Consider the following 22,424-nt stretch of genomic DNA (forward strand, 5'->3'; position numbering starts at 1 on the left):
GCATTGACTAAAAATCCTCCTATGTAAAACAAGCAAGAATAAGCACGGAACAAAAAGATAGGAACACAAGACCAAGGGATACAGGGAGAGGGACACGCATTATAGTTTTACCACAAAGATGTACGTTGACGACCGTTGCTGAACTTCATCGCAGAATAGAATTGAAGATATTAAAACGAGATTGTGGCCGAAGATATGACCAGAAAATGTTGCCCACTCGACGATACGTTTGGAGGATTCAATGGGGCGCATATATTATATCTAGACGTTCATTGCATGGCCTGACTTTGAGCTCCATGATGATGTATCATCAAAAGTGCTCATCTTTTCTGATTTTCTGCATCTCACCCATAAAGACTCCGTCATGCAGGACAACAATACCATATAAATTCGTCCGAGGATAAATCCAGCGCCATAACTGACCTTTACAATCCACAGTCCGTGGGTAATGTTCGTGGGTATCTGAGGGCGCAAATATACGCTATTCGTCGGCGCAGAATGAAACGCAGCAGTCCTGAGACTCTAGCCTCAAGTGTTTCTCTATTGGTCCTCAGATCGGCTCATTCCAACATTTTGCACGCTCTATTTGCTGGTGCTTCATTCAAGGAGGACAAGAGAGAATGATGTGGGGGGAGAGGGGAGAGGGGAAAGGGGGAGGAAGCAATGTCTTTTAGATGTGTATCCTACCAAACGAGCTCCCAGTGTTGCACACATCAACCCCCTCCCCCGAGAGCACAGGGCCGCTCAATAAGCTATGTTTGAATTGAGTCGTGGGATAGGGTATCGATTCGAGCAAGAATTAAACAAGGGTTTAGAGTCTTGCAAATTAGCAGAAGATATGGCAATAATAAAAATAGGCGGCTACCAGTAATTACCTGTAATGGTGTCTGCAACAGAGAATCGGACTACATGGACAAGTCAGTACAATAGACGGATATCGTACACCCGAAAAGCTGGATAGCCAATTGGACTATCATGACTTGGCCGCCTGGAAAGAGAGGGCGTGGAGAATTCTGTACATGTACACACGCATGTACACCTCATGATACTTTGAGATATGAATTTTTCAAAGCACGTCTGGCTATGACAACGACACAACAACAAACAACAAACAGCTACAACAACATCATCAAAAGCAAAAAATGTTAAATTCTAGCGACGGGCCAGGAGAACTCCACCACTGAAAAGTGAGGAAGGCACCGTGCTTGCCATTTGATTGCCTGATCCGCCCCTTGGCCATTTATTGACGTTTTCCTTGAAGTGTCTCAACTAGTCCCTGCGTCCTCTTTGTTTATAGTCTACCAGACATATATCCCAAACGTTCATGACTTATGGTCGTCTGCAAACTCATTTTCTACAGTCCCTTAGGCGTTGTCACAAAAGCATTATGAAAATTAGAATACAGTCTATTCTTGTTTGCGGGTGATCCTTGTACATATGTATAGTCCATTAGGTGATCGTCCAGGCCCAGATTGTTTTCTACCCCACTGAATAGAGCATTTTCTAGGTTAAGGTAAAATTTATGAACGCTGTGCCTCTTGTTGATGCGATTTTGTACCTCACTTGCCGGTGGTTGCGCCCGACCAAGCAGTGGACCTGTTATATTTATCTCATCTTAAAGATTAGCACAAGCGCCCAAAACTTGAAACTAGGCACTTAACGAAAAAATATTGATCTTACAGCCGGAAAAGAGTTGCGGAACATATTATTTCGCCCAAAATGATCTTTTCACCGTGCAATGGGCGAAAAGAAAGGTGTTATGCTCCATATCCCTTGTCGAGGTGGGTGGAGTGGGTAGAGTGCTCAGGACCGATAAGTTTTTGACCTAGCGTTGGCACGAGCACTGCATAAGCACATTCACCTTATTCATTTTACTCGATTCTTCATCTCATGTGCACTTTTACTTCTGAAGAACCACTGTAGCCTTGTACTGACACGAATCCTTTGTCATTTTGCTCGGCACTCATGACGCTAGTCTCTTGCTACGCGTTCAGCACGACGTGGAGGCTATTTTGCTTAGCAATAACACACATTGCACTATGGCTAAAACCACTAGTTTATGTCCTCCTATCTCACGATTGACGCTTCTATCAACGACAACTAAGAGAGCCTTTATTTTTTTTTTATTTTTTTTATTTTTATTTTTTATTTTTTTTGACAGTAGACGTTACTAATGCAGATGGTCTCTTTGTATCCCTAAGTATCAGCATACAGATATGATTCGAGAGGTACGCTACTCAGGCAAGGATTCTAGTCGGCTAGTATGTTAACATTCTTCTTTTTGTACCGTTTCTAGCAAGCATCCCGGCGGATGTACTTGCGCAAATTCTTTGCGAATTATTATGTTGGCCAACGTACCCGTTATTCTGGCTTCGGACAAAATTTACGCAGGCGCACGTAGCAGTTACATGGCTGACTGTTGATGGGCCTCACCGGCATCAACTCTTGAGTGTAATCTAGTACGGCTACACTTGAGATAAAAGTCGACGTTAGAATAAATCACACACTTAGCTCCATTCATTGACTTATGTCAGTACCCCTTGCATCAGAGGGCTCTTATGGTACTTTCCGTTTTGAATCTTGCTCGGCATTGGTCAGCTTATAATGGCCAGAGACGAAATAACTATAATAACATATCGTGCCCTCGCCCTTGGTCCATTGTCCATCGTGATGTTTCAAGTAATCATCTAGTCTGCAGATCTTTCTTTGTCTCTCAAGGTCTATTATTTCAGATCCGAGACCTGCATGTAAAGGAATTAAGAAAGAGACTGAGCCTAGCTCAAAGATCAACGAATGGATGGCATATGGGGAATAGCGGATGTTGAATGTAAGCTGGCAAATAGCTTTATGCATAGATGATGAATAATAGCCAAAAGGCGCTCAATTCCCTGTTGCTCGTTGTCTTTCCTCAGTATCACCTTTCGTCATGTTGACCCTCGTTTGTTCATAGCGGACGCACTTTGAGGAACATATACGAATATACGATTTCCTCCCTATCATCAGAGCTCCGTCCCATTCTTAACACTCAAATGAATGTATATTGGCCAACGCTGCCAAGCATCCCTTCCTTATCCTTTACGCTTCAATCTCGGATACTTTTTCACTCTGATATTGCTTTTTTTGTCACTTTTTCTCTTCAGCTCACCCCTTTCACAACGAGTGTTCAATTTAGCTATGCCAAGGTGCCACAAAGCCGCTTGACGCTTGCATTAATTAAGTTTAACGGAACGCAAACCAATCGGGCGACTGGAGGCCAGTGCCGCGGCATGTCATGTGAGAATGAGGGACGCATCCGGATTTTCATGAAGCGTGATAAACAAATCTATGCAATGCTCTCTGGTTACAAGATAACTTTCCCATTTAAATAGCATCAATTACAGCCGCTGCCGGTGCCGTGCTCATACCACCAAGGCTCTGCGTGGAGGCGGATGCAGTGAAACAAATTTATTAACTCAAAATAGGCCGTTTCGTCAACTTTAAGAGCGCCCTTTTGATTACAGGGTCCACCCTCATTTCGAGAAATTTTTCAGCGAGACAAAACTGGCTTAAATTACAAGCATGCCCAATCAACAGTCAAATGAGTGCCGCCCAGGCTCTCTTATTCGTCCCAAACATTTATTCATGCGAGAAATCACTTTTTTTTTTTTTTTAACAAGGATGGACGTATCGATATGTGTATGAGCGTTATCACAAACACGATTACCTGAAAAACAGATCAGTAACCGTTGGGCTCAGCAAAACGTTTTTGGCAAGCAGACAGCACTTTTTCTCTATTGCATTGCAGCGCTAACGCTCTACGACGCGAGCGATTAAAAACCTTGTTGCTTTGACGCGTCGTGAAATGTTTAAAAAAAAAAAAAAAGAACTGTAACATGTACAAAATTTACGGACGCTGCATTTAAGGCTAGCCTAGAGCGGCGTTACAGTTTCCGGGATCCAACAAATTTCTCCGTACGAAATGGAGCGCGTCCTGAAAGAGAGTTCGAGAGCGACCGCCAGAAAGAAAGGAAGTTTTCTAGAAAAATCAACAAGCATCAAGCCACATGAGGACGTATAAAAAAAATGAAGCACTTTGAGATCTTTTTCACCCACCACTCCATATTCCTCTCCATCCCACCTCCTCCTCCCTCTACAACATCGTTTGGCCCTGCAAACAATTGATCGAGTAAGTTCCTTATGATATGCCCGTACCCCTTCATTTTTGGGGCGCGTGTCCTGGACATGTTTGGATATTATTATTATTTTTTCGTCTCTGTGTAGTGTGCTTGTTCTCGTGTGAATGATGAAAATTATTCTTTGTCTTCATTCTATCTTATCGACCATGGTGATACCTCTCCACTCCTTCGCTGAGGAGTGTCATACTTGCCAGTATAAACCACTGACTCACACAGACAATGCCGCAACAAAGCGCAGATCGACCACATGTGTTGCATTTTTGGGGTCGGAGAACAATTTCCGGACCATACGCTAACCAGTCGTGTTTGCTCTGTCAATCGTAGGGCTTGAATTCTGGCCTGGAAACGGCCGTGATCAATGATCAATTGCTTTTTGTCAGGGTCATCCAGCGTAGGATGCTGTTTCACAAGATGGTAAGAAAACCAGAAACCTCTTCGAGGTTTGTTATTAAACGAAGGACGGATGGTGTGCTCTGTACATGATGAAGTATTTTTAATTCGCAGTTTCCACCGAAAGGACCATGTATAAGACGATCCACGGCCACTTCCATCTTCTCCCTTGCGGAGGGGTATCAGTGAAGCGATCAGAGAGCAGTATGCCATCGTCGAGTTGCTGTGGATCTTGTCTTTCCTGATGCTGGCTATAACTTCCTTGGATGTCTGATTCCAAAGCCCACTATCCGTCCTTTACTATTCGGCATTTTCAGATAGCGCAATCAAGAACATTAGTTTTCTAACCTATGTTCCTTTATTGTGCTCAAATAGATGTCATACGCCGTTGCACTATGGATTGATTGTGAACAATCAGCGTTCTCGTTAAATAGATGAACGATTGTCGTGGAATAATAATAATAAACTATGTTGTTGATCCTCAAATATTTGCATTTGCCATAGCCTGCTTGAACCCCCTAATCTTGTTACATTGCTCCTTTAGATTCTTGGTCTTGAAGCTGTCCCACTGGTTTGCTTGCAAAAAATTCCTTGAATATCGGAAACACGCCTCTTCTTGGAAATTTTGGTACAACCTGCGGTTGTATTTCCGCTCCTGTTTCCGGGTCTCTTCTTTGTAAGAGTGCGACTGGTGAATAATAAAATCCTGTGGGAGAACCCAGTAATCGATTCCTGAGATATAGATTTCGAACAAGCAGGCCTACGAAGCAAGGAAAAAGGGATGGCAGAGTATGAGAGCGGGCCAAGAAAGCGTAAAGAGATGATCAGACTTCTCAACCAGACGTGGACTTACAGCCTTATTGGCACCATATCCAATGAAACGCTCGTCGCACCACGGCGTCCCTTCCTTCCTCAAAATGACATATGGCTCGTACGAGTGCTGATATGCGGTGACCTTATATGCTGCATCCGTTTTGTACCATTGCTCATAGTCAGTCGAGTTGTGTCCCTTCGGGAAAAAATCGTGGAAAGTTGTAACCTTGCGCTCCTGAACGAGCCGAATCAGTGCCTTCTTGTCCTTTGGGAACGTTGCAGAATCGACTCCATCATCTTGCTTCACATATTCAAACGCTGGCAGGACTATTGCTGCTCCTGATCTCATCAACTTTCGAGCCCTAGGGTCCAGTGAAAGATGGCGCTGCAAATTTGTGCAGATGTGAAAGTCGACTGTGCATAGTTCAGTTAGCGCCCCATGGCCATTGTTCATTCCGATAAAAAACAAAAAAAAAAAAAGGATAATTTGCTTACCGTCAAGCATCATGAAGTAGTCAGACCGCGCAAAGAACCTGGCGACGTTGCGCCACATGTTGAACTGTCGATCAAACTTATCTACCACTACATGGACGTCTACAAACTCACGCATGTATGGGTTCGAATTGTACATGTCCTGCAGCTTTGAGAGATTCTCATCGCGGTTCTCATCATCGGTGATATGGATCGAAACTGAAATCGGGCCCTGGTAGTTCGTGACCAGTTTGCTGAAGATCGGGTATCGGTCAAAGGTGATCAGCGTTGTGATGGTGACGGAGTCGGGATCGAAGTCTCTGACGGCCTTAAAATAATACGGTAGAACCTTGGAGGGCTGCATCGTGTTCGCAAAAACCTTGTGCAGCATCACGTCCTCTTCGATCTCATGTTCAGAGTGGTCTTTTCCTGCTGTGAAATTGATTGATATGTCAAGGGGGAGAGAAAGAGGGATGTGGTATGAGATATTGGGCGGATACGAATGAGGAATAATTCTGATCTGTCCCTGGGCACCATTGTGTCCCTTCAGATATGGACCTACTGCCCCACTTCATGACCTGTTGCGAATAAATCATGTTCTCCACATCGAAGGTTGTCTGGCCTGGTTCCGTCAATGCCTTTGGCTTGACCGCAACTAGGGCTGGTGAGTCCTGATATTGGGCGAAGAGGTGATGTAGCGTGAAGAGTACGGACCCAGCGAGATAGACGATAGCTACATATCGCAGTACTGTTGATGTTGTTGATATGTCTAGCCGCATATGTCCCGTCCTTGTTTCCTGTATACTGGGTAGCAATGGAAATCGAAAGGACAGGTGAAAGATAACGGCGAGAGGGTGCGTGGAGAAGTAATTCTGGTCAGAGATTGTAAGGAGAAAGGGAGCTGAATGATTTTTAAGAACTAAAGGAAGGTAAGGTAAGAAAAGGAAAGGAGGTCTGGGCAACACAATATGGCATGCAGGATACACAACACGAAACGCGTGAGTTCGTAGCTCGTAGGTCATGTTGTCTGAGTGTGTGTAATCGAACACCCAAACTTCCGTCTGCCTTCAAATGACCGCCTATAGACCACCCAAAGGCCTCGGCCTCGTGTTTTCAAAGTTTGCGCACTAAAGCTCTAATTTTTCTTTCTTCTTTAGCCCACCTTGCATCAGCTTCCTGATCCATCACAAAACGATCCTCATCACACCGCAGGGATCTACTCTTTCTCGCGAGCACCTCTTCGTGTCCTCTCATTCCCTACTCTCGATCGTTCGACAGGCATCACTTCATTCAATGACCAAGGCAAAGCAGGATCCCGAGGAACGCTATGCTGCTGCCGCAGCCAAGTGCAGGGCCGAGCACAACTTCTCGCCAAAGCTCGCGGGTTGGGACTTTTACAAGTCCATTGGGTCCCCAAAATACATTGTTGCTCCCATGGTAACAGCACATTTCTAGACAAGGGATCTCTTTTGTGCTAAAAGTACTCTCTGTATATTGACCCATACATCCTTTCATGATAGGTTGATCAATCAGAGCTGGCATGGAGAATTCTCAGCCGCCGCTACAAAGCCGAGTTGTGTTACACACCAATGTTCAATGCAAAAATTTTCGCCAAAGAGGAAAAGTATCGAGATGAGCACTGGGCTGGATTGAAGGATGGCCTCGGAGGAGGTGGACTAAATGACCGACCATTGATTACCCAGGTAAATATTTCGCGCTGGATTTGGCACTTCCTAGACCATCGAGCTTGATTTATGTTGTGGTTTAACCAGGTCTTTTACTGTATTCTTAGTTTTGTGCTAACGATCCCGAATATCTGCTGCAGGCAGCATTGCTTGTGGCACCTTATTGCGACGCAGTTGATATCAATCTCGGATGCCCTCAACACATTGCCAGGAGAGGCCACTATGGCTCATTCCTGATGGAGGACTGGCCATTGGTTGCCTCGTTGATCTCGACTCTACATAAACATCTTCCAATCCCAATCACTGCCAAGATCCGTGTCTTTCCTGAAGCAGAAAAGACAGTGGCCTACGCTAAAATGGTCGTCGAAGCTGGTGCACAGATCCTAGTCGTTCATGGACGTCTTCGAGAGATGAAGGGGCATCTCACGGGTGTTGCGGACTGGGAGAAGATTCGCATGGTTCAAGACGCAGTGGGGCATTTGGTGCCAGTGATCGCCAATGGCAATATTCTTTATCACGAAGATGTGGCTCGGTGTCTGGAGGCAACGGGGTGTGCTGGCGTCATGTCTGCAGAAGGAAGTCTTTATAACCCAGCAATCTTTACCCCGGGTCATCCAGAGTCGTGGCGTCTGGCGGAAGAGTATCTCACCATCTGCGATGAGCTCGATACAAAAATCGCCTATACTCGTGGACACCTCTTCAAGATCTTTCGACCCAGTCTCAATGTTCACACGGACCTGAGGAGTGAGCTCGGATTGGCGAACTCGAGAGAGGCTATGTGGGATGTAACCCGGAAGCTGAAGCAGAGGCTGATCGAGGACGAGGCAAAGTCTGGGCAAAATGGCGAAAGTTTCGAAGGACGAGTCGACGAGAAGGGATTCCCGGTGTTGCCACACTGGGTTGCTCAGCCATACTTCAGGCAGCCCATGCCTCCTCAGGACCAAAAAGTGACCGCCAACGTTGGTGAGGGTGGTGAAGGAGAGTTCCTGAATGCTGCACTGTCTTCCTCCAAGCGATCTGCAGAAACATCGGGACACCGAGATGACGAGGAGCAAGATCGCTCTTCCATCAAATCGAAAAAATCCCTGAAGAACAAGAAGCCCAAGGTCCTCCCGAACCTTTGTCGCAGTGACCACTGCCAGAACACTTGCTCAGAGAAATGTATCTACCACAGATGCAAGAACTGTTGTCGATTGTACCAACGAGCAGAAGATCGATATGACTGTCCGTCTCATCCGATTAACTCTATGCGGAAAGAGAGGGAGAGGCAGGCGAAAGACACCTTGTTGCCACGCGTGGATTCACAAGAGGCCATTGGCGACGTGGCGTTGGAGGGCATGGTTGTCGGTTCTCGAGCAGTATCGGAGAGTGACGAGACGAAGTCAGATCGTTGCATGATTCTGTGAACGAACTAGTCTTTCTATCGCTTTCAAATAAAATTCGTTGCTATCGCACAGTCTTGGCTTATTTTTTTATTAACATGAGCACGAGACGCATGGTCCGCAAGGCCTTGAAGCTCCGCACAGTCTTAGCTGTAACGCACTGGGATCAATCTGTGATTGAGGTCAGTATCAGCAACTACATGTGTGGCAAAAGGTCTGCTCCTTTCTCCTTGATTCCCACCTTTACACCAAGCCTCTATGCCCGATAACTTTATATTCTCACAACTCTGCGATGAGCATTGAGGGCTTGCGGCCTTTTCTGAAAAGGAAAGGATATGAGACTACGATGCACTATAGACACTCCAACCTCTCTAATCCTTTCCACAACGGCCCGACGCGTTGAGTAAATATCCCTGGTACATTTTCCCTTGCTACCCAGAACGCCTACACATCCCACACTATAGAGGTTACACACACCATCCATGTCGCTAATTCATTCTGACCATTCCATGTTATTAATTTTCCCCAGGAAGAGAACGAGCCCGTTCCTAACTTCTCTGACGCGGATGGTTGGCACTCTATCCGAGTCCCCAGGTTGGTCGAGACTCTGCAGGGGATTCAGAGTAGCCGAACAAAGGCCCATTACAAACCAAGCCCAAAACGATATCGCTGTGCAGGTCATGCACGCCAGCCCAGTGTACTCTCTCAAAATCACCCATGCTGGACGTCATGCTGGGACGTTAGAGGCATACCACGTCGGCTTGAACCATGACCACATCCACCGCCTCGGCCGCTGGAGTATGGGCCAGATGGGGTCTTATTATGCTCCCAAGTTGCCTACGATCGGAGCGTTCTGCATGGCTCGTTTCAGGAAAGACGAACTTTATTGAGCGCGATCTAGTGACGCCGCCATTACAGCTCCAGCGCCTTATTTTCCCATGGATCGAGGATACCTTTGTGAATGACGAGGGTCTATCGTGGAAGACGCCGTCCTGGATCGAAGAGTGCGACAAAGAGATTTTGGGAGCAGACCCAGATGTTAGTACAGAGAGCGACACCCATTTTGTTCCTGCCGAGCAAACGATCTCGAACAAGAGCGTGTCAACCAAATCTGACAATAGCGCGCTGGTCGACCGTGTTGGGTTCCTTAAGGTACTTGTTCGCTTGCAGCGTGTTATCCTTCAGGATGCTGGTTTGTATTTGAAGCCGAACGCGAATGGTCAAACTACAAACAAACAAACAAACGAACAAAGAGAGGAGGACAATTGAGAGACGCACAGATTAGGAGGGAGGAGGCAACGAGGGAAGAAAGAAAAGGGCTGTCGTGGGGACACGCGCGTCAGGGCATACAGCAACAACACACTCAAACCAGACACAATGCCAAAAAGCGGAAAAGGCAAGGAAAGAGCATGGCGAGACGGTGGATTCCCTGCGCAGAAGCAATTCACTTGGCACAAACTAAGGTTTGACTGTAATTTCGTAAGGTCGCGCACCAAGGGTCCGGCATAACAAACAATGACAGGGTCTGAGCATCAAAGTGGCTGTGCTGCAGTGTTCCGCTTATGGCCCAGCGCCTAGACTTCAGGGACAACTGGGCATTAAAAAACGCCTTCCCGCCGTGGAGAAGGCGGGGAAGGAACGCGTCTTGGCTTCATAAGCGACAATGGCTCATTCTGCACAGATACATAAGTCTCGCCTGCCTCTGGAGCTCGTATATCTCTCTTCTTGTCTATACTCTACTCTCTTTGCTTCCGGACATTCTCCTCGCATCTTTTCCTCTTTCTCTTCTCTCCTCCCCTCATATGCCTAGCATCGTTCAACTCTAAACTTTTTTTTTTTTTTTTATCACACTCGTAGCTCGTCCTTTTTACATTCCATACTTCGGCATCAACTCTGGGACACAAAAGGTATCAATCACAGCACACAATGGCATTCCGATCCCGTACATCTCCCTACTTCTTGCTCCTCACCCTCCTCATCCTCCTCGCCCTCTTCACCCTCTTGGACACTCACTCGCACGTCGAAGCCCTCCCGACCCGAAAGCGCGCCGCTCCGCAGGACATCGCCTCTGCTCCTGCCCCGACATCGTCGTCGTCGTCGACAAATCTCCACAACGGAACCGCCACCGCCCCACGAAAGAGCCCACGAAATCAGTGTCAAGAAGAAAAAAGAACGCGGTGGTGAGGAGGAGCCCGTTCTTGATCCAGAACCTCGAAGGGGCGGGCATGATGCGACACATTCGGATTTGGTGCGAGCATTGGGAGTCGTGTCTCAATCTGTCGTGGTGGAGAGACGGAAGAGAAGGCACGAGGCCAAGGCGAGGAAGGCCTAGGAAGCAGAAACGATGTACGCGGAGGCGGAGTACGTATATAAAATGCGTAATGCGTACTGTAGATCTTGAGCGCAAAAGATTGTCTTGTATATGTGTATATATGTATATAAATGGATTGCATAGCCAGGTTTTCGTGCTGTTGCTAAAAGAAAGGATGCCCAACGACCCTCCTCTCCTCACTTTGTCCAAAAGGCAAAGTAATGTATATATATTTTTACATATGGGCTTTTTCATATCTTCAAACGTCTTCCATGTCCTGGACTGGATTATATTGTGACACACAACACTTGTGGGACATCCACTCGCGATTCCGGAATAAATATGAAGTAAATTAGTTCAGAGTGCATGTCCCATTCTTAATTAATGGAGAGTGAGAAAGCCAGAGAAGGGGTCTGTTCTTTCGGACAGATCTATAGAACAATGGGCTTAATCACAGTAGATCGTCATAGCAAGCCTACTATACTGCTTACAATACCCCGTTCAATAAAAGTCGACTGCACTGGATTTATCTCTTCCAGTATTTGAAATTAACATTAGCAAGCGCCTCATGAAGCCTTTCCGCTCCACAAGACGACCCTATATAGTATGATTCAGGACCCGAGGGTCTATTCGTATTCAACTAATTAACTAAAAGTCGGAAAAGGCGGTAATTGTCGCGTCTAGCACGGATTCTGATTTGGAGACGTTCAGCCATAATCCAACGGATGACAGCTCCGGGTCATTGCCTGCTCAGGCAGGCCCAAATATTAATTATCCGAATGAACGGTTCCTCTCGTACTAAGTTCAATTACCTAACCTGTCTCACGGCGGTCTAAATACAGCTTAGATTTCCTATTAGTGGGTGAACAATCCAACACTTACTGAATTCTACCTCAGTATGATAGGAAGAGCCGACATCGAAGGGTCAAGAAGCAACGTCGCTATGAACGCTTGGCTGCTCTGGCCTGTGTTCCTTCGGTGCTCAGAATTATTTCTTGCATAGACCTCTGCAAGTGTGCTATATTGTAACAGTAGTGGAGCTCCAGCTCTATTTAGCGCGTACAGGCAACTCGTGGAGATACAACTTCTTGCACCGGTCTTATCTGCTATAACCGCTGCTGCATTATATATTTTGTAACATGGCCCTCTAAGTGTGCGACATATGCACATATGCCTCTACAGACATGCGACTTACTACACAGACTGGTTGATGGATCCTCAATATCTGCTTAAAGCCCGACGTTCGGTTCAATATATCCTCTTTATCATAAATATATAGTAAACGTCGTCCCTCTGAGCAGCGGTTGTTGAGCTCTGATACTGATGTCGCCCCAGACTAGCCATGTTCAACCAGTTGGTGTTGCTCAGTAAATGCTGGAAGGACTGGTGCCATTCTTGGCAGGCGGGGATTTAATGAAGACCTTGCTTGATCAGGAAGAGGCCGATGCGTTCTCTGGTCTCTGGGAGGTCGAGTGGGCGGAGGGGCACCTTGGGATGGATCTGGGCAGAACAAGGCGTCAAAGAGGGCGTGGAAAGGAGGGTGAAGGTGGGGGAGAGACGTATGTAGAGGGAGCGCGCTTTATACACGGATGAATCGAAGGCTGAACACGTTAAGATGAAGTTTGCCCTCCATAGGCGCCGCGCAACAGTATCCTTAGGCTTCCTACCGCCCTAAAAGCACTGTCTTGTCCTTATTCTTGCCTCCTCTGTTACATGCTTCTCAGCGGGAGCCTACTTTAGGTTCTGCTTTCCTTATGTATCTTCTTCCATGATTGTCTTTTTCATGACTTCCGCTACTTGTTCTAAGGCATTCAAACGACTGGCTCCCTCTTTCAAGGCAGTCGCCCTCAAGGTATAAATACCAACCATTCAAGAAGCTCTCTCGTCAAAAAGTAAATATCACTTTATTCCCAGGGTACGGTGGCTGTATCCGAAGCTTGGAGGTGCTGCTCATGATGTCGATGCCTTTAACGAATTGGGTTGGAAGGACAGGGATATCAAGATTGAACAATAGACAGCTGCAGTAGAAGCTCTGCGGCGACCTGCTACTCAGTACCACCAGCCTTTTGGTACGATGGTGCGGATAGCTTCGAAGGCTATGTTCTTTGAGCATTATAACATTTCGACGGCTTGTGGATAGAGTCCTGGGGTTTGTCGTTCTGCTTTAATAGTGCACCCATGAGCATCCTTGCTTTATTGCTCGACCTGCTATCATCGATGTCGATGAATGCTGATAGACTCCTCACAGTCCAAATGGTCTTCCGCAGCTGGTTATGGCCCATCAAGAGACATGCATGACTTGTGTACGTAGTTCTTGTCGATCGAAGGCTTTCTTCTCCCTTCTCCACCAGCGCTTTCTTTTCCTTTTCTCCTGGTCAAACCGTCCGCGCACTCTGCTATTCTTTATCAGGATGTAAGTTCCTTGTCCATTTAACTCGCTCGAGACCAGCAAGCCATAAGTGATACCACCCAATAACTAATCTCTGCATTGCCGACCAAGGATCGGAGCAGCTCACGACGTTGGGGCGAACAAGACTCGTGAGACTGCGCTTTCACGGCTGACTCTGCAGGGTAAGAAGAGTCCAGTGTCTGGTGTAGTACCGGGGCCTGCAGAAAAAGACGTTTAATATCTGACAGAACTATGCACTGGATTAGGGATGAGGGCATCCATCAGCAGGAAGACGTTGCTTCTGTCGTCCGTGATCAGCAAGACGCCCTAGTCTCATCGGACGAACTTCCTTCCTTTTCAGAGAGTGCGAGATCAAGACTTGATGTCCCATCCTCAGACGATGGTCTGGAGGATCCTGACCTGTAGGTCGTCCTTCATATCCAGCTCTAAATGACGAGCAATACTTGACTGAGCCCATGTTCATCACATACTAGCACACATAAACCCGCCCTTGAGGTGGCGAATGAACCTCGACTGGCGCAAGCACCTCAGACGTGAGTGTATACCAGAGCTTGTTCGCCCGTTTATTTCTTTATTTGTCATTACGGTTGCTGGGAACTCATTGAACGGCATATAGCCGTCGCTTTTTGCTGCAGGAATGAAATAGTCCAGCCTACTTATAAGCGCGATCCAACGAGTGTGGACGAGCAAGGCGCCGAGCAGACTGCCTCAGACCAGACGCAAGGGCGAGTGACAAACCGGGTTACTCGCAGGGACTTGGCTTCTCATGCTCGCAAAATCAGGTGCCCCAACCGCGTCTTCGTTCATTTGATCCGAACTAGAGCAGCCCCTATCTCATACACCGCAGCGGCTCCCTACTTTTCAATGCGGATCCAAATCACACCACGCCTGCTTACAAAATCCTCCTGCAGGCCGAGACGAGCACCTGTGAAGCTCTTCACGTGACGTTATCTGACGTAGTTTTAGCTAGGAATCTATGATAATGAAGCGTTCACTCATCATCAAGAGGCGTGTAGCATTCATCAACTTGTCGCCGCAACGCTGTTCCTCATTAGCATAATCCTTCCATCATACTCGGTACGTGCACGGTATTGCATCTACAGCAGGAGGTTGTTCGCGTCGCAGGGGCAGATAAGAAATGCTACCGCTGAACTGATCCTGTGCGAAGGGATGCGATTTGTTCGCAAGGATCATCCGCTGATAATAGAGGAAATGGGCATGTTCTTTTCTTTATTGATGTTTTCCTCTGAAAATATCCTCTAATAGAGTCTTGCATGGAGATATCTCCAGGGACCACAATTAAATCGAAAACCAGCACATCAACAACAGCAAATTCAAAGGCTGCGAACGCCGCCAATCATCAAAATATGGCTGCCACATCCTCTATAACAGTGCCGGTCAGCAACAGCAAAGAGCCTCAGGAGCTGCAGGAAACAGTAGGGTCAATAAAGACAACAGAGTCCAGCAGCATTCCGGAGGAGGAAGATGACGATAACGATTTAAGGGGATATCACTATCCATCTGTAGTATTTCGCCCGCAACTCGACGATATCATCTTGGACCAAGACCTCCTCGACTTTTACGAGCAGCTCAAGTTCCTCGTCTCGCTTTCTCCGCTCAAGACTGCACAAGTTCTTTACGCCATTTCGTCTGCAACCGAACATCTGTCGCTGGAATTGGAGGTGCGCAGGTCCGTACTCGACATGAACAGGAAGGCATTCTCATTCTATCAGGACAATACCTGGTTCACAGTCGACCTGGAGCCATCGTTGGATGCCACGGACGATGACGAGGCGTATGACTCCTCAGACGCAAAGATAAAGATTTTACCCGCTCGCCACTCCTTATTTCCAGCATTCCAAAGGCAAAAGCCGGGCCATCAAGTACATTCAGCGTACCCACCATTCCCTTATTACTATGGCCACCCATACGCACCTTCATACATACCAGCGCATTGCCCTCAGCCATCAAACAACCAAATGGACCTTGCTGATTCAAGGTCAGCTCCACCCTTATCAGACGACATTGCGGATCAGGATCCACGGCATCGCACCAAGGACTGGGATCGTCAGAGCCGGAGTAATCATCATAGTTCAAAGTCCAGCAAGCGGAGGCATTCCCGAGAGCTGGATTCATCCGTTAATCTATCAAGGCCCTCTACCATGACAGAGGAAGCACGGTCATCAAAGAGATCTAGACAGGATCCAAATCTTTCTTCGCTCTCGACCATGGCCATGGATGGCACAGGGCGGTCGCCTATAGATCCATCCTCGCCACGCCCCCCATCAAACAGTAGCAACATCATGGATATAGACAAGCCAAGGCATAGAGATAAAGACAGAGATCATGATCAACCACAGGGGATGTCTCGTGCGGAGCGTCGCCTCGCCAAGAAGAAGCTGAAACAGGCTAAAAAGCTGCGTCTTCAACAACGTGCCGAAGAACTTGCATCGGCATCAGGCCAAACGTCTAAGGATGCGGGGACCAGCAACACGACCCTCAATCCAGGAAGAGGACGCCCCTTCAAGATCACACTGGTTCAGTCGGGCAAATCACTTCCGACCGCATTGGGACAGACTTCTTCTGAGGATGGTGCGGGACTCGATCGGCCAAAACCGCTGCATGGGTGGCTTCCTCCGGCAGGAGATCAGGGCGACAATGACCCTGATGCGGAGACAACAACGTCGGATTTGGCTGGTCATCGCATCATTCGACCATCTGATGGAAAGACTTCAGGAACAGGAGGCGATGTCGCGTCAAAAAGCTTCAACCAAAAGCCTGGAGTCCTCAGCATTCAGTTGGTGGGTCAACCTGGTGCCTCCAGAAAGTCGAGGGGTTCGCTTCAGTCAGCCTCATTATCGTCCGCAGGGTCGAACGGTCCTCAGAGTCCGCAGGGGAGCGCTGGTGCTGGCGCGAGCGCAATTTCAGGTGCAGGTGCAGGATCGGCAATGGGGGTGACCACTGGTGGACCTTTATACACGGACAAGTCGGAGGACAAACTCAAGAAGGGAACTTGGACAACATTAGAGGAAGAAATTCTTTTGGAGGCCGTTCGTGATCTCTCGAGCGAGAATTGGCATGCAGTGGCGATGAAGGTCCCTGGAAGAAATGCCAAGCAATGTATGCAGAAGTGGCAAACCGACCTGGATCCACAAATCAATCGCCTGCCATGGACACCGGAGGAAGATGAGAAACTAGTGGAGGCATACCATACGTTTGGTAATTCATGGCAGCAGATCGCAAAAACAGTCGAGACACGAACATGGTACCAGTGCTATAACCGCGTTAGGGCAAAGAGTGTCAAGACGAAGATCATGATGACGGCAGGATCCCACCCCGCTAGTCTTGCGAATACGGGAGCACGCTCATCATCTAACGGCGCAGAAGGACCTGGGCTCCAGAGAACAGTATCAACTCACAAAAATGCGGAAGTGATCAGGATTTCCAAGGAGGCACCACAGGGGGGACGCGGCCGAGCAGAAGGGCGGACATTGGACCAGCGCCCGCAGATAATTCAGACGCAATCCCCTACACCAGGAACAAGCGGAGATAAACCCATGAGTAGCCCTGGGGCCAGGTATCCGCAGCTGGCACCTGTCGCTGGACGTCCGCAGGACAGGTCCTCCGCTAGCCACTCGCAAAAAACAAGTCCTACTCAGCAGGCGGAGCAGGTATCGCCATCAGAGCCGCAGACACAGCAAGAGACACAATCGGAGTCTCCACTCTCACAGCAACAACCGATATCTCAACCTCAGGCACAGGATCAAGCACAGCTGCAGACGCGCGCACAACCACAGGCCCAACCGCAAGTCCAACCGCAAGCCCAATCGCAGGCCCAACCGCAAGCCCAACCGCAAGCTCAACCGCAGGCCCAACCGCAGGCCCAACCGCAGGCACAACCACAAGTACAGCCTCAGACACAACCATCAGTCCAAACATATTCTTCACATCCACAGTATCAGCAACAACAGCAGCAACACCAACAGCAGAATCAGCACCAATCTCAGAAACAGCAACAGCAGCCTCAGCGACTACACGAACAGCAGCAGCCTTTGCATCACTCTGCCAAGGGCCCTAATGAAGCTCCAGGTTACTGGCCTAAACAGGTACATTGAATAACTTGGGCAAGACTATACCCTGCAATTTGATTCAACCAGATAACTTATACTTTGTTCTCCTTTTCATAGGCTGTTCCTGCGAGTCCTCACAGTGCATCACCTCTTAAGGAGTATCGGACTTCACCAAATGGACAGGATCAGCATTCGCAGCCGCAGCAGCAGCGTCTTCCTAGCCATGTAATGGCGCCTAGTCAGCCCCCGTCGCAGTCTTCGTCACAGGCTGCTCAACAGCATTACCAGCACCAACACATGCATCACCAACAGCAGCAAAGCATACGTGCTCCATATCAACAGAACATGCACCCATCCGATTATTCAACTCTGTCCCCCGGAAGAAAGAGTGCTCCACTCCGACCAGTTGAGCAGAGCAGCGGCGGCAACAGCAGCGGTAGTGGCGGCAGTAGCGGGGGCAACAACAACAGTAGCGGTAATACCACCAGTAGCAGCAGCCCTAATCCCAACAAGGGTGGTGCGGGTCTGGGCATCCATGATTCCAGCGGCGGAGTCGGCAGTCAGATCTATTCGCCGCAACAAAGCCAGCACTCAGGTCTGCAGCAGCCGATGCACTCTTCGATGCAGCACCCACAGCATACGGCGCATTCACAATACTCGCAATATCCTCAGCAGCAACAGCAGCAGCAGCAGCAACATAGTCAACATCAACATGTTCAACAGCAACCCATACAGCAACAGCAACAGCAGCAACAACAGCACTTTCGACAGCAATCATCAAATCCCCAGACTATGCCGTCTCATCGCCAAGGGACTTCATTATCGGTGTCGACTACCCCCATGGCCCAGACACCTGCACTGGCACCAAAACCTGCCCCGGCGGCATCTGTTGCATCGTCCTCCACAGGCATGCAACATCATTCGCAGCAACAGCAGCAACAGCAAGCGCCCATGCACCCTCAGCAACAAGGATACCGACCTGTTGCCTTGGGTCAGCACTCTCATAGCTATTCGCAAGGATCATTGTCGCATATGCAGCTTCAGCAACAGCCATCGCAGCCGCAGCAAACAATGCCTAGTCAGCAGCCTCAGCCGCAATACAATGCCTCCAGCGTCTACCCTGGTCACCAGCGGGTACCCAGCTACAACGGTTCTCCTGTCTCGTCATCACCGCACACACAGCTGAACCAAGCCCAAATTCAGTCTCCTCCGCATCCTCAACAACAACAGCAACAGCAGCAACAGGGTTTCCACCACCAGCCATCTCACCAACAACAGCAGCAGGCATTTGCTGCCACATCAACCTCGGGCCCTCTGAAGATGACATCTGTCCCTGGACCATTATCGGGCACAAGCGGCGGTGGAATTCCCGTACCGAACATCGCGACATTCTCATCCCCGCCTCTGGCGCCTCCACTACTATCACCAACGATCGCATCTTCGCCCACAGGGTTCATCTCGACGTCTGCGTTGCTCATGATGGCCAGGAATGCTCAGCAATCGTCGGCTTCGAGCGCGGCTCCAAGTTCTGCATTGCCGTCACCGTCGACTGGGATACCACAGCAGCAGCTTCCTTCAAGCATATCGCAAGCGCCAGGCAGTTCATCACTCACCAACCCCAATCCTTGAACTTGCATGGCTGACAGATGATAATAATGAAATATATAAACCGGAACCAAAGACAGAAGCGTTTTTGCATGATAATTTATTATTATTATTATTATTATTATTTCGAGTGGAATGGTGGTAAGGTGTCTAATGCAAAGGTCTCGCTCTAAATATCGAGCTGCTCTTTTTAAAAGTAATTGCCCTGAGTTCCATAGGCATGATGCTGTGAAGGATACTGCTGATGAGGATGTTGTTGGTGCTGCTGTTGCCTTTGTCCATACGCTCCCTGACTATTCCCGCCACCGCTGTTTCCGGGAGGTCCGCCCTGGGGTGGATAAGTCGGTCTGCGTTCATAGTCCGGTCTTCCGCCACCGCCATATCCCTGCCCCGGATCTGGACCCCTGGATCGACCTCCATAAGCATCTCCCCGTGAAGATGAAGATGGCGGCGGTTGCTGGTGATAGTTATTGCCACCACTGTTGGGGTGATTATTGTAAGAGGGCGAGACGGGTGGTTGTCCTGCGTACCGTTGCCGTGACGACGCAGACGAAGATGACGATGGACCTGGGCCTGGAGCTGACGAGGGCGAATCATAGCGTCGATTAGCTCCCGGTGAGACCGAGCGTTGTGAGGGCGAAGACGAGTAGTTGTTATTGTATCCAATACCACCACCTGCAGATGATGGCGAGAGCTGGTTGTTATACTGCTGCTGCTGTTGGTACCGGCTACTATCGCTATTTCCGTACTGTTGCTTCTGTTGATATGCCGAAGACGAAGACGAAGACGAAGACGAAGAAGGAGATGGTGCCGGAGGACCGTCTTGTGGTCGATGCCCGACATTCGGAGAATTCGCGCGCCCTCTCGGACTAGTGCTTCCTAGATGACTGACCTGGGTGGCCAGTTTATCGCCCTGACTTTTGCCCTCCAACCGACTCAGCGCATCATCCCGACTCGCGTCACTCGTCGTCCTGTACCTGTTTCCTCCTCCTTCCCTTGCAGAGTTGCTAGGCAGATTCAAGCTTCCACTTCCATAGCTGTTATTGCTAGTCGCCGTGCTGATCGAAGAGGATGTGGGCGACCACGACCGCTCACTCGGATCCTGTCCCCCACCACCACCACCCGTCTCGCCCCTGGCTCTGAGTGACCGCCCATAATAATCCTCCCGTTCGTTCGAAGACGTCGAGGAGATGATTGACGGCGAGTGTTCTTTGTTGACAGCGTCCCGGAGGTACTGGTTCCTACTTGCTCCTGTGTTCTTTGAGAGTGACCCTGGCGAATCGATCGGAGTCATCTCCAGCTCTGCAACCTTGGCTGCTAGCTCCTTCTCTTCCTTCTTGTCGGCGAATTCGCGAAGGGTCCGGCGAACATGTGTCTCGCCCTCGTGATCCGAATCGTCCGATTCTGTGTCAAAATGCCAAAAATAATAAAATAGAAGAGGTTCGTGAGTTGATGCGTTACCCGTCTATGATGGGCTAATAGTAACCCAGCCCAAAGTATATTCTAGTATGCGCACTTTGCTTGCATCTTTTATTGCCACGCACTTCCCCCCCCCTCCCTCTCTCCCTCTATTATTATTATTATTATTATTATTTTTTATCCTCCTTACGCACACGACCAATTCTCCATGCCGATAAAACCAAATTGAAACCATTTCACATACCAGGCCACTTTTCTTCTCCTGTGATCGTCGCATTGATAACCTCCTTCGCTGCCCTGAGTCTGCTCCATATTGTCGTTCCTGCTCCCGCTGCCGGTGTCGATGTCGACGTTGTCGGTGCATCCAATCGAGTATCTGTCAATAAAATAACATTACCAATTTTTTTAAAAAAAAGAGGCAATTGATCGTTATTATCTCAGCTGCTGCTTAGCAAACAAAAAACGTTATCAAAAATGAGAACAGTGCGAGTGTGAACAACGAGGAGGAGCGAGGTTTTCTTTTGTCTTTACCTTCTCGGACAGCCCTGGCAGCAGCTTCACGTTCCTCTCGCTCACGCTGCTGCTTCTCCCGATCTCGTTCCCGCATCCGCTCCTGAAACGAGGATGCTGTGGGCGTACGGGATCCATTGCTCCGTTCCTGGAACGACGCTGACGTCGGCGTCCTGCTATTATTCCCACTACTACCATACGAGCTCCCAGCACCACTGCCGTAGAGCGAGTCCGGGTTCAGGTCGGGGGGTCTTCGGCCGTTGGAACGAGATGGGGCTGATGAGGCCGAGAATGAGGATGGGGCTTGCTGTTGGTATTTGAGTGGGATGGAGGGCATGGTCGGCATGGCCGGTGCGGGTGGACATTTGTGGCGGCCTGGGTAAAGGCCGACATCGTTGCCACAGTCCTTGCAGAGGACGACGATTTGGGAGACACGGTAGTCCGTGGAGGACATCTGGTTTCTCTTTTCTTTCTTTTTTCTTTCTTTTGGAGTGATGAAGCGTGTTTATATGCTCTGATGTAATTATGGATGGAGAGAGAGTAAAAAGAAAAAAGAAAAGAAAAAAAAAAAAAAAAGAGAAAGGGCGAGATGAATCAGGATGAGGGATGGGTGAGTGGGTGTTGTAGAATGAGATGATTCTATTAGATGAGTTTTCTGGGATAAAGAGGTGTGGGTGTGGAGGTGAGCCCCTTTTAGGTTCAGCTAAAAATATGGCACAATTTTGTCTCTCTCTCAGGGCAGAGACCTGATCCACTGGGCGACCACGCATACACACACAGCAACGGGGCATGGAAGTGGAAATGGAAATGGAAATGGAAAACATTGGATTACCATGCTCACAACGCTATGCTATATCATACCCATACCGCGAACTAAAAAATAAAAAATGAAAAAAAAAAAGAGTCAAAACCCTCCCCAAAAAAAAAGAAATGCACATTTTGTCTCGGGTCCGGCAAAGTGCACCAGCTTGCTATTAGAAAAGGGAATCAATCCCTTTGCTCATTCATTCATTGAAGTGACCTTGAAACGAGAATCCGGTACAGTCTTCAGTCATACAACCAAACCAACCCCCCATCTTCGTTTATCGATCTTGGGTCAACCTGTTTCATCTCTACAGTTTTTTTTCTAGCGAGTGCTGGCGGGCAGTGCAGAGAGAGAGAGCAAGGAGAGAAAGCGATGACT

At 48.5% G+C, this 22,424-nt stretch overlaps 7 protein-coding genes across 7 annotated transcripts; 4 read left to right on the top strand and 3 right to left on the bottom strand.

Moving 5' to 3' along the window:
* Positions 1-4,090: 4,090 nt before the first annotated feature.
* Positions 4,091-4,912, bottom strand: BC939DRAFT_178366 (uncharacterized protein). Its single transcript, XM_051550428.1, has one exon. It carries the CDS (start codon positions 4,776-4,778, stop codon positions 4,308-4,310), a length of 471 nt encoding a protein of 156 aa, XP_051411712.1. The 5' UTR covers positions 4,779-4,912; the 3' UTR covers positions 4,091-4,307.
* A 134-nt stretch (positions 4,913-5,046) lies between these two features.
* Positions 5,047-6,213, bottom strand: BC939DRAFT_397793 (glycosyl-transferase for dystroglycan-domain-containing protein; the record flags this gene model as incomplete). The annotated part of the gene is made up of 3 exons (XM_051552383.1): positions 5,047-5,325; positions 5,419-5,792; positions 5,874-6,213. The coding sequence occupies 3 exons, from the start codon at positions 6,211-6,213 to the stop codon at positions 5,047-5,049; spliced, it is 993 nt and encodes a 330-aa protein (XP_051411713.1).
* A 929-nt stretch (positions 6,214-7,142) lies between these two features.
* BC939DRAFT_503732 (uncharacterized protein) lies at positions 7,143-8,940 on the top strand (the record flags this gene model as incomplete). Its single annotated transcript, XM_051560434.1, has 3 exons — positions 7,143-7,286; positions 7,370-7,552; positions 7,642-8,940. 3 exons carry the CDS (start codon positions 7,143-7,145, stop codon positions 8,938-8,940), a joined length of 1,626 nt encoding a protein of 541 aa, XP_051411714.1.
* Positions 8,941-9,684: 744 nt separating this feature from the next.
* BC939DRAFT_503733 (uncharacterized protein) lies at positions 9,685-11,248 on the top strand (the record flags this gene model as incomplete). The annotated part of the gene is made up of 2 exons (XM_051560435.1): positions 9,685-10,068; positions 10,943-11,248. The coding sequence occupies 2 exons, from the start codon at positions 9,685-9,687 to the stop codon at positions 11,246-11,248; spliced, it is 690 nt and encodes a 229-aa protein (XP_051411715.1).
* A 1,747-nt stretch (positions 11,249-12,995) lies between these two features.
* Positions 12,996-14,042, top strand: BC939DRAFT_477682 (uncharacterized protein; the record flags this gene model as incomplete). The annotated part of the gene is made up of 5 exons (XM_051558696.1): positions 12,996-13,079; positions 13,242-13,296; positions 13,465-13,530; position 13,798; positions 13,883-14,042. The coding sequence occupies 5 exons, from the start codon at positions 12,996-12,998 to the stop codon at positions 14,040-14,042; spliced, it is 366 nt and encodes a 121-aa protein (XP_051411716.1).
* A 2,543-nt stretch (positions 14,043-16,585) lies between these two features.
* On the top strand, positions 16,586-16,900 carry BC939DRAFT_397714 (Homeodomain-like protein; the record flags this gene model as incomplete). The annotated part of the gene is made up of 1 exon (XM_051552375.1): positions 16,586-16,900. A coding segment is annotated over one exon (315 nt), but the record flags the coding sequence as incomplete, so codon positions are not given.
* Positions 16,901-19,439: 2,539 nt separating this feature from the next.
* On the bottom strand, positions 19,440-21,814 carry BC939DRAFT_529436 (uncharacterized protein). Its single transcript, XM_051561512.1, has 3 exons — positions 21,263-21,814; positions 20,976-21,107; positions 19,440-20,716 (listed from the first exon to the last, which is right to left on the bottom strand). The coding sequence occupies exons 1-3, from the start codon at positions 21,693-21,695 to the stop codon at positions 19,503-19,505; spliced, it is 1,779 nt and encodes a 592-aa protein (XP_051411718.1). The 5' UTR covers positions 21,696-21,814; the 3' UTR covers positions 19,440-19,502.
* Between the last annotated feature and the right edge of the window lie 610 nt (positions 21,815-22,424).

This window comes from Gamsiella multidivaricata (assembly GCF_025024155.1).
Source record: "Gamsiella multidivaricata strain RSA 2152 chromosome Unknown BC939scaffold_37, whole genome shotgun sequence".
Taxonomy (NCBI): Eukaryota; Fungi; Mortierellomycota; class Mortierellomycetes; order Mortierellales; family Mortierellaceae; genus Gamsiella; species Gamsiella multidivaricata.

Coding starts and splice junctions, on each gene's coding strand:
- BC939DRAFT_529436 (XM_051561512.1), bottom strand. CDS start 21,695: ATGTCCTCCACGGACTACCGTGTCTCCCAAATCGTCGTCCTCTGCAAG. Junction 21,108..21,262: donor TGCCAGGGCTGTCCGAGAAG/GTAAAGACAAAA, acceptor TTTTATTGACAG/ATACTCGATTGGATGCACCG. Junction 20,717..20,975: donor AGGAGAAGAAAAGTGGCCTG/GTATGTGAAATG, acceptor ATTTTGACACAG/AATCGGACGATTCGGATCAC.
- BC939DRAFT_178366 (XM_051550428.1), bottom strand. CDS start 4,778: ATGGCATACTGCTCTCTGATCGCTTCACTGATACCCCTCCGCAAGGGA.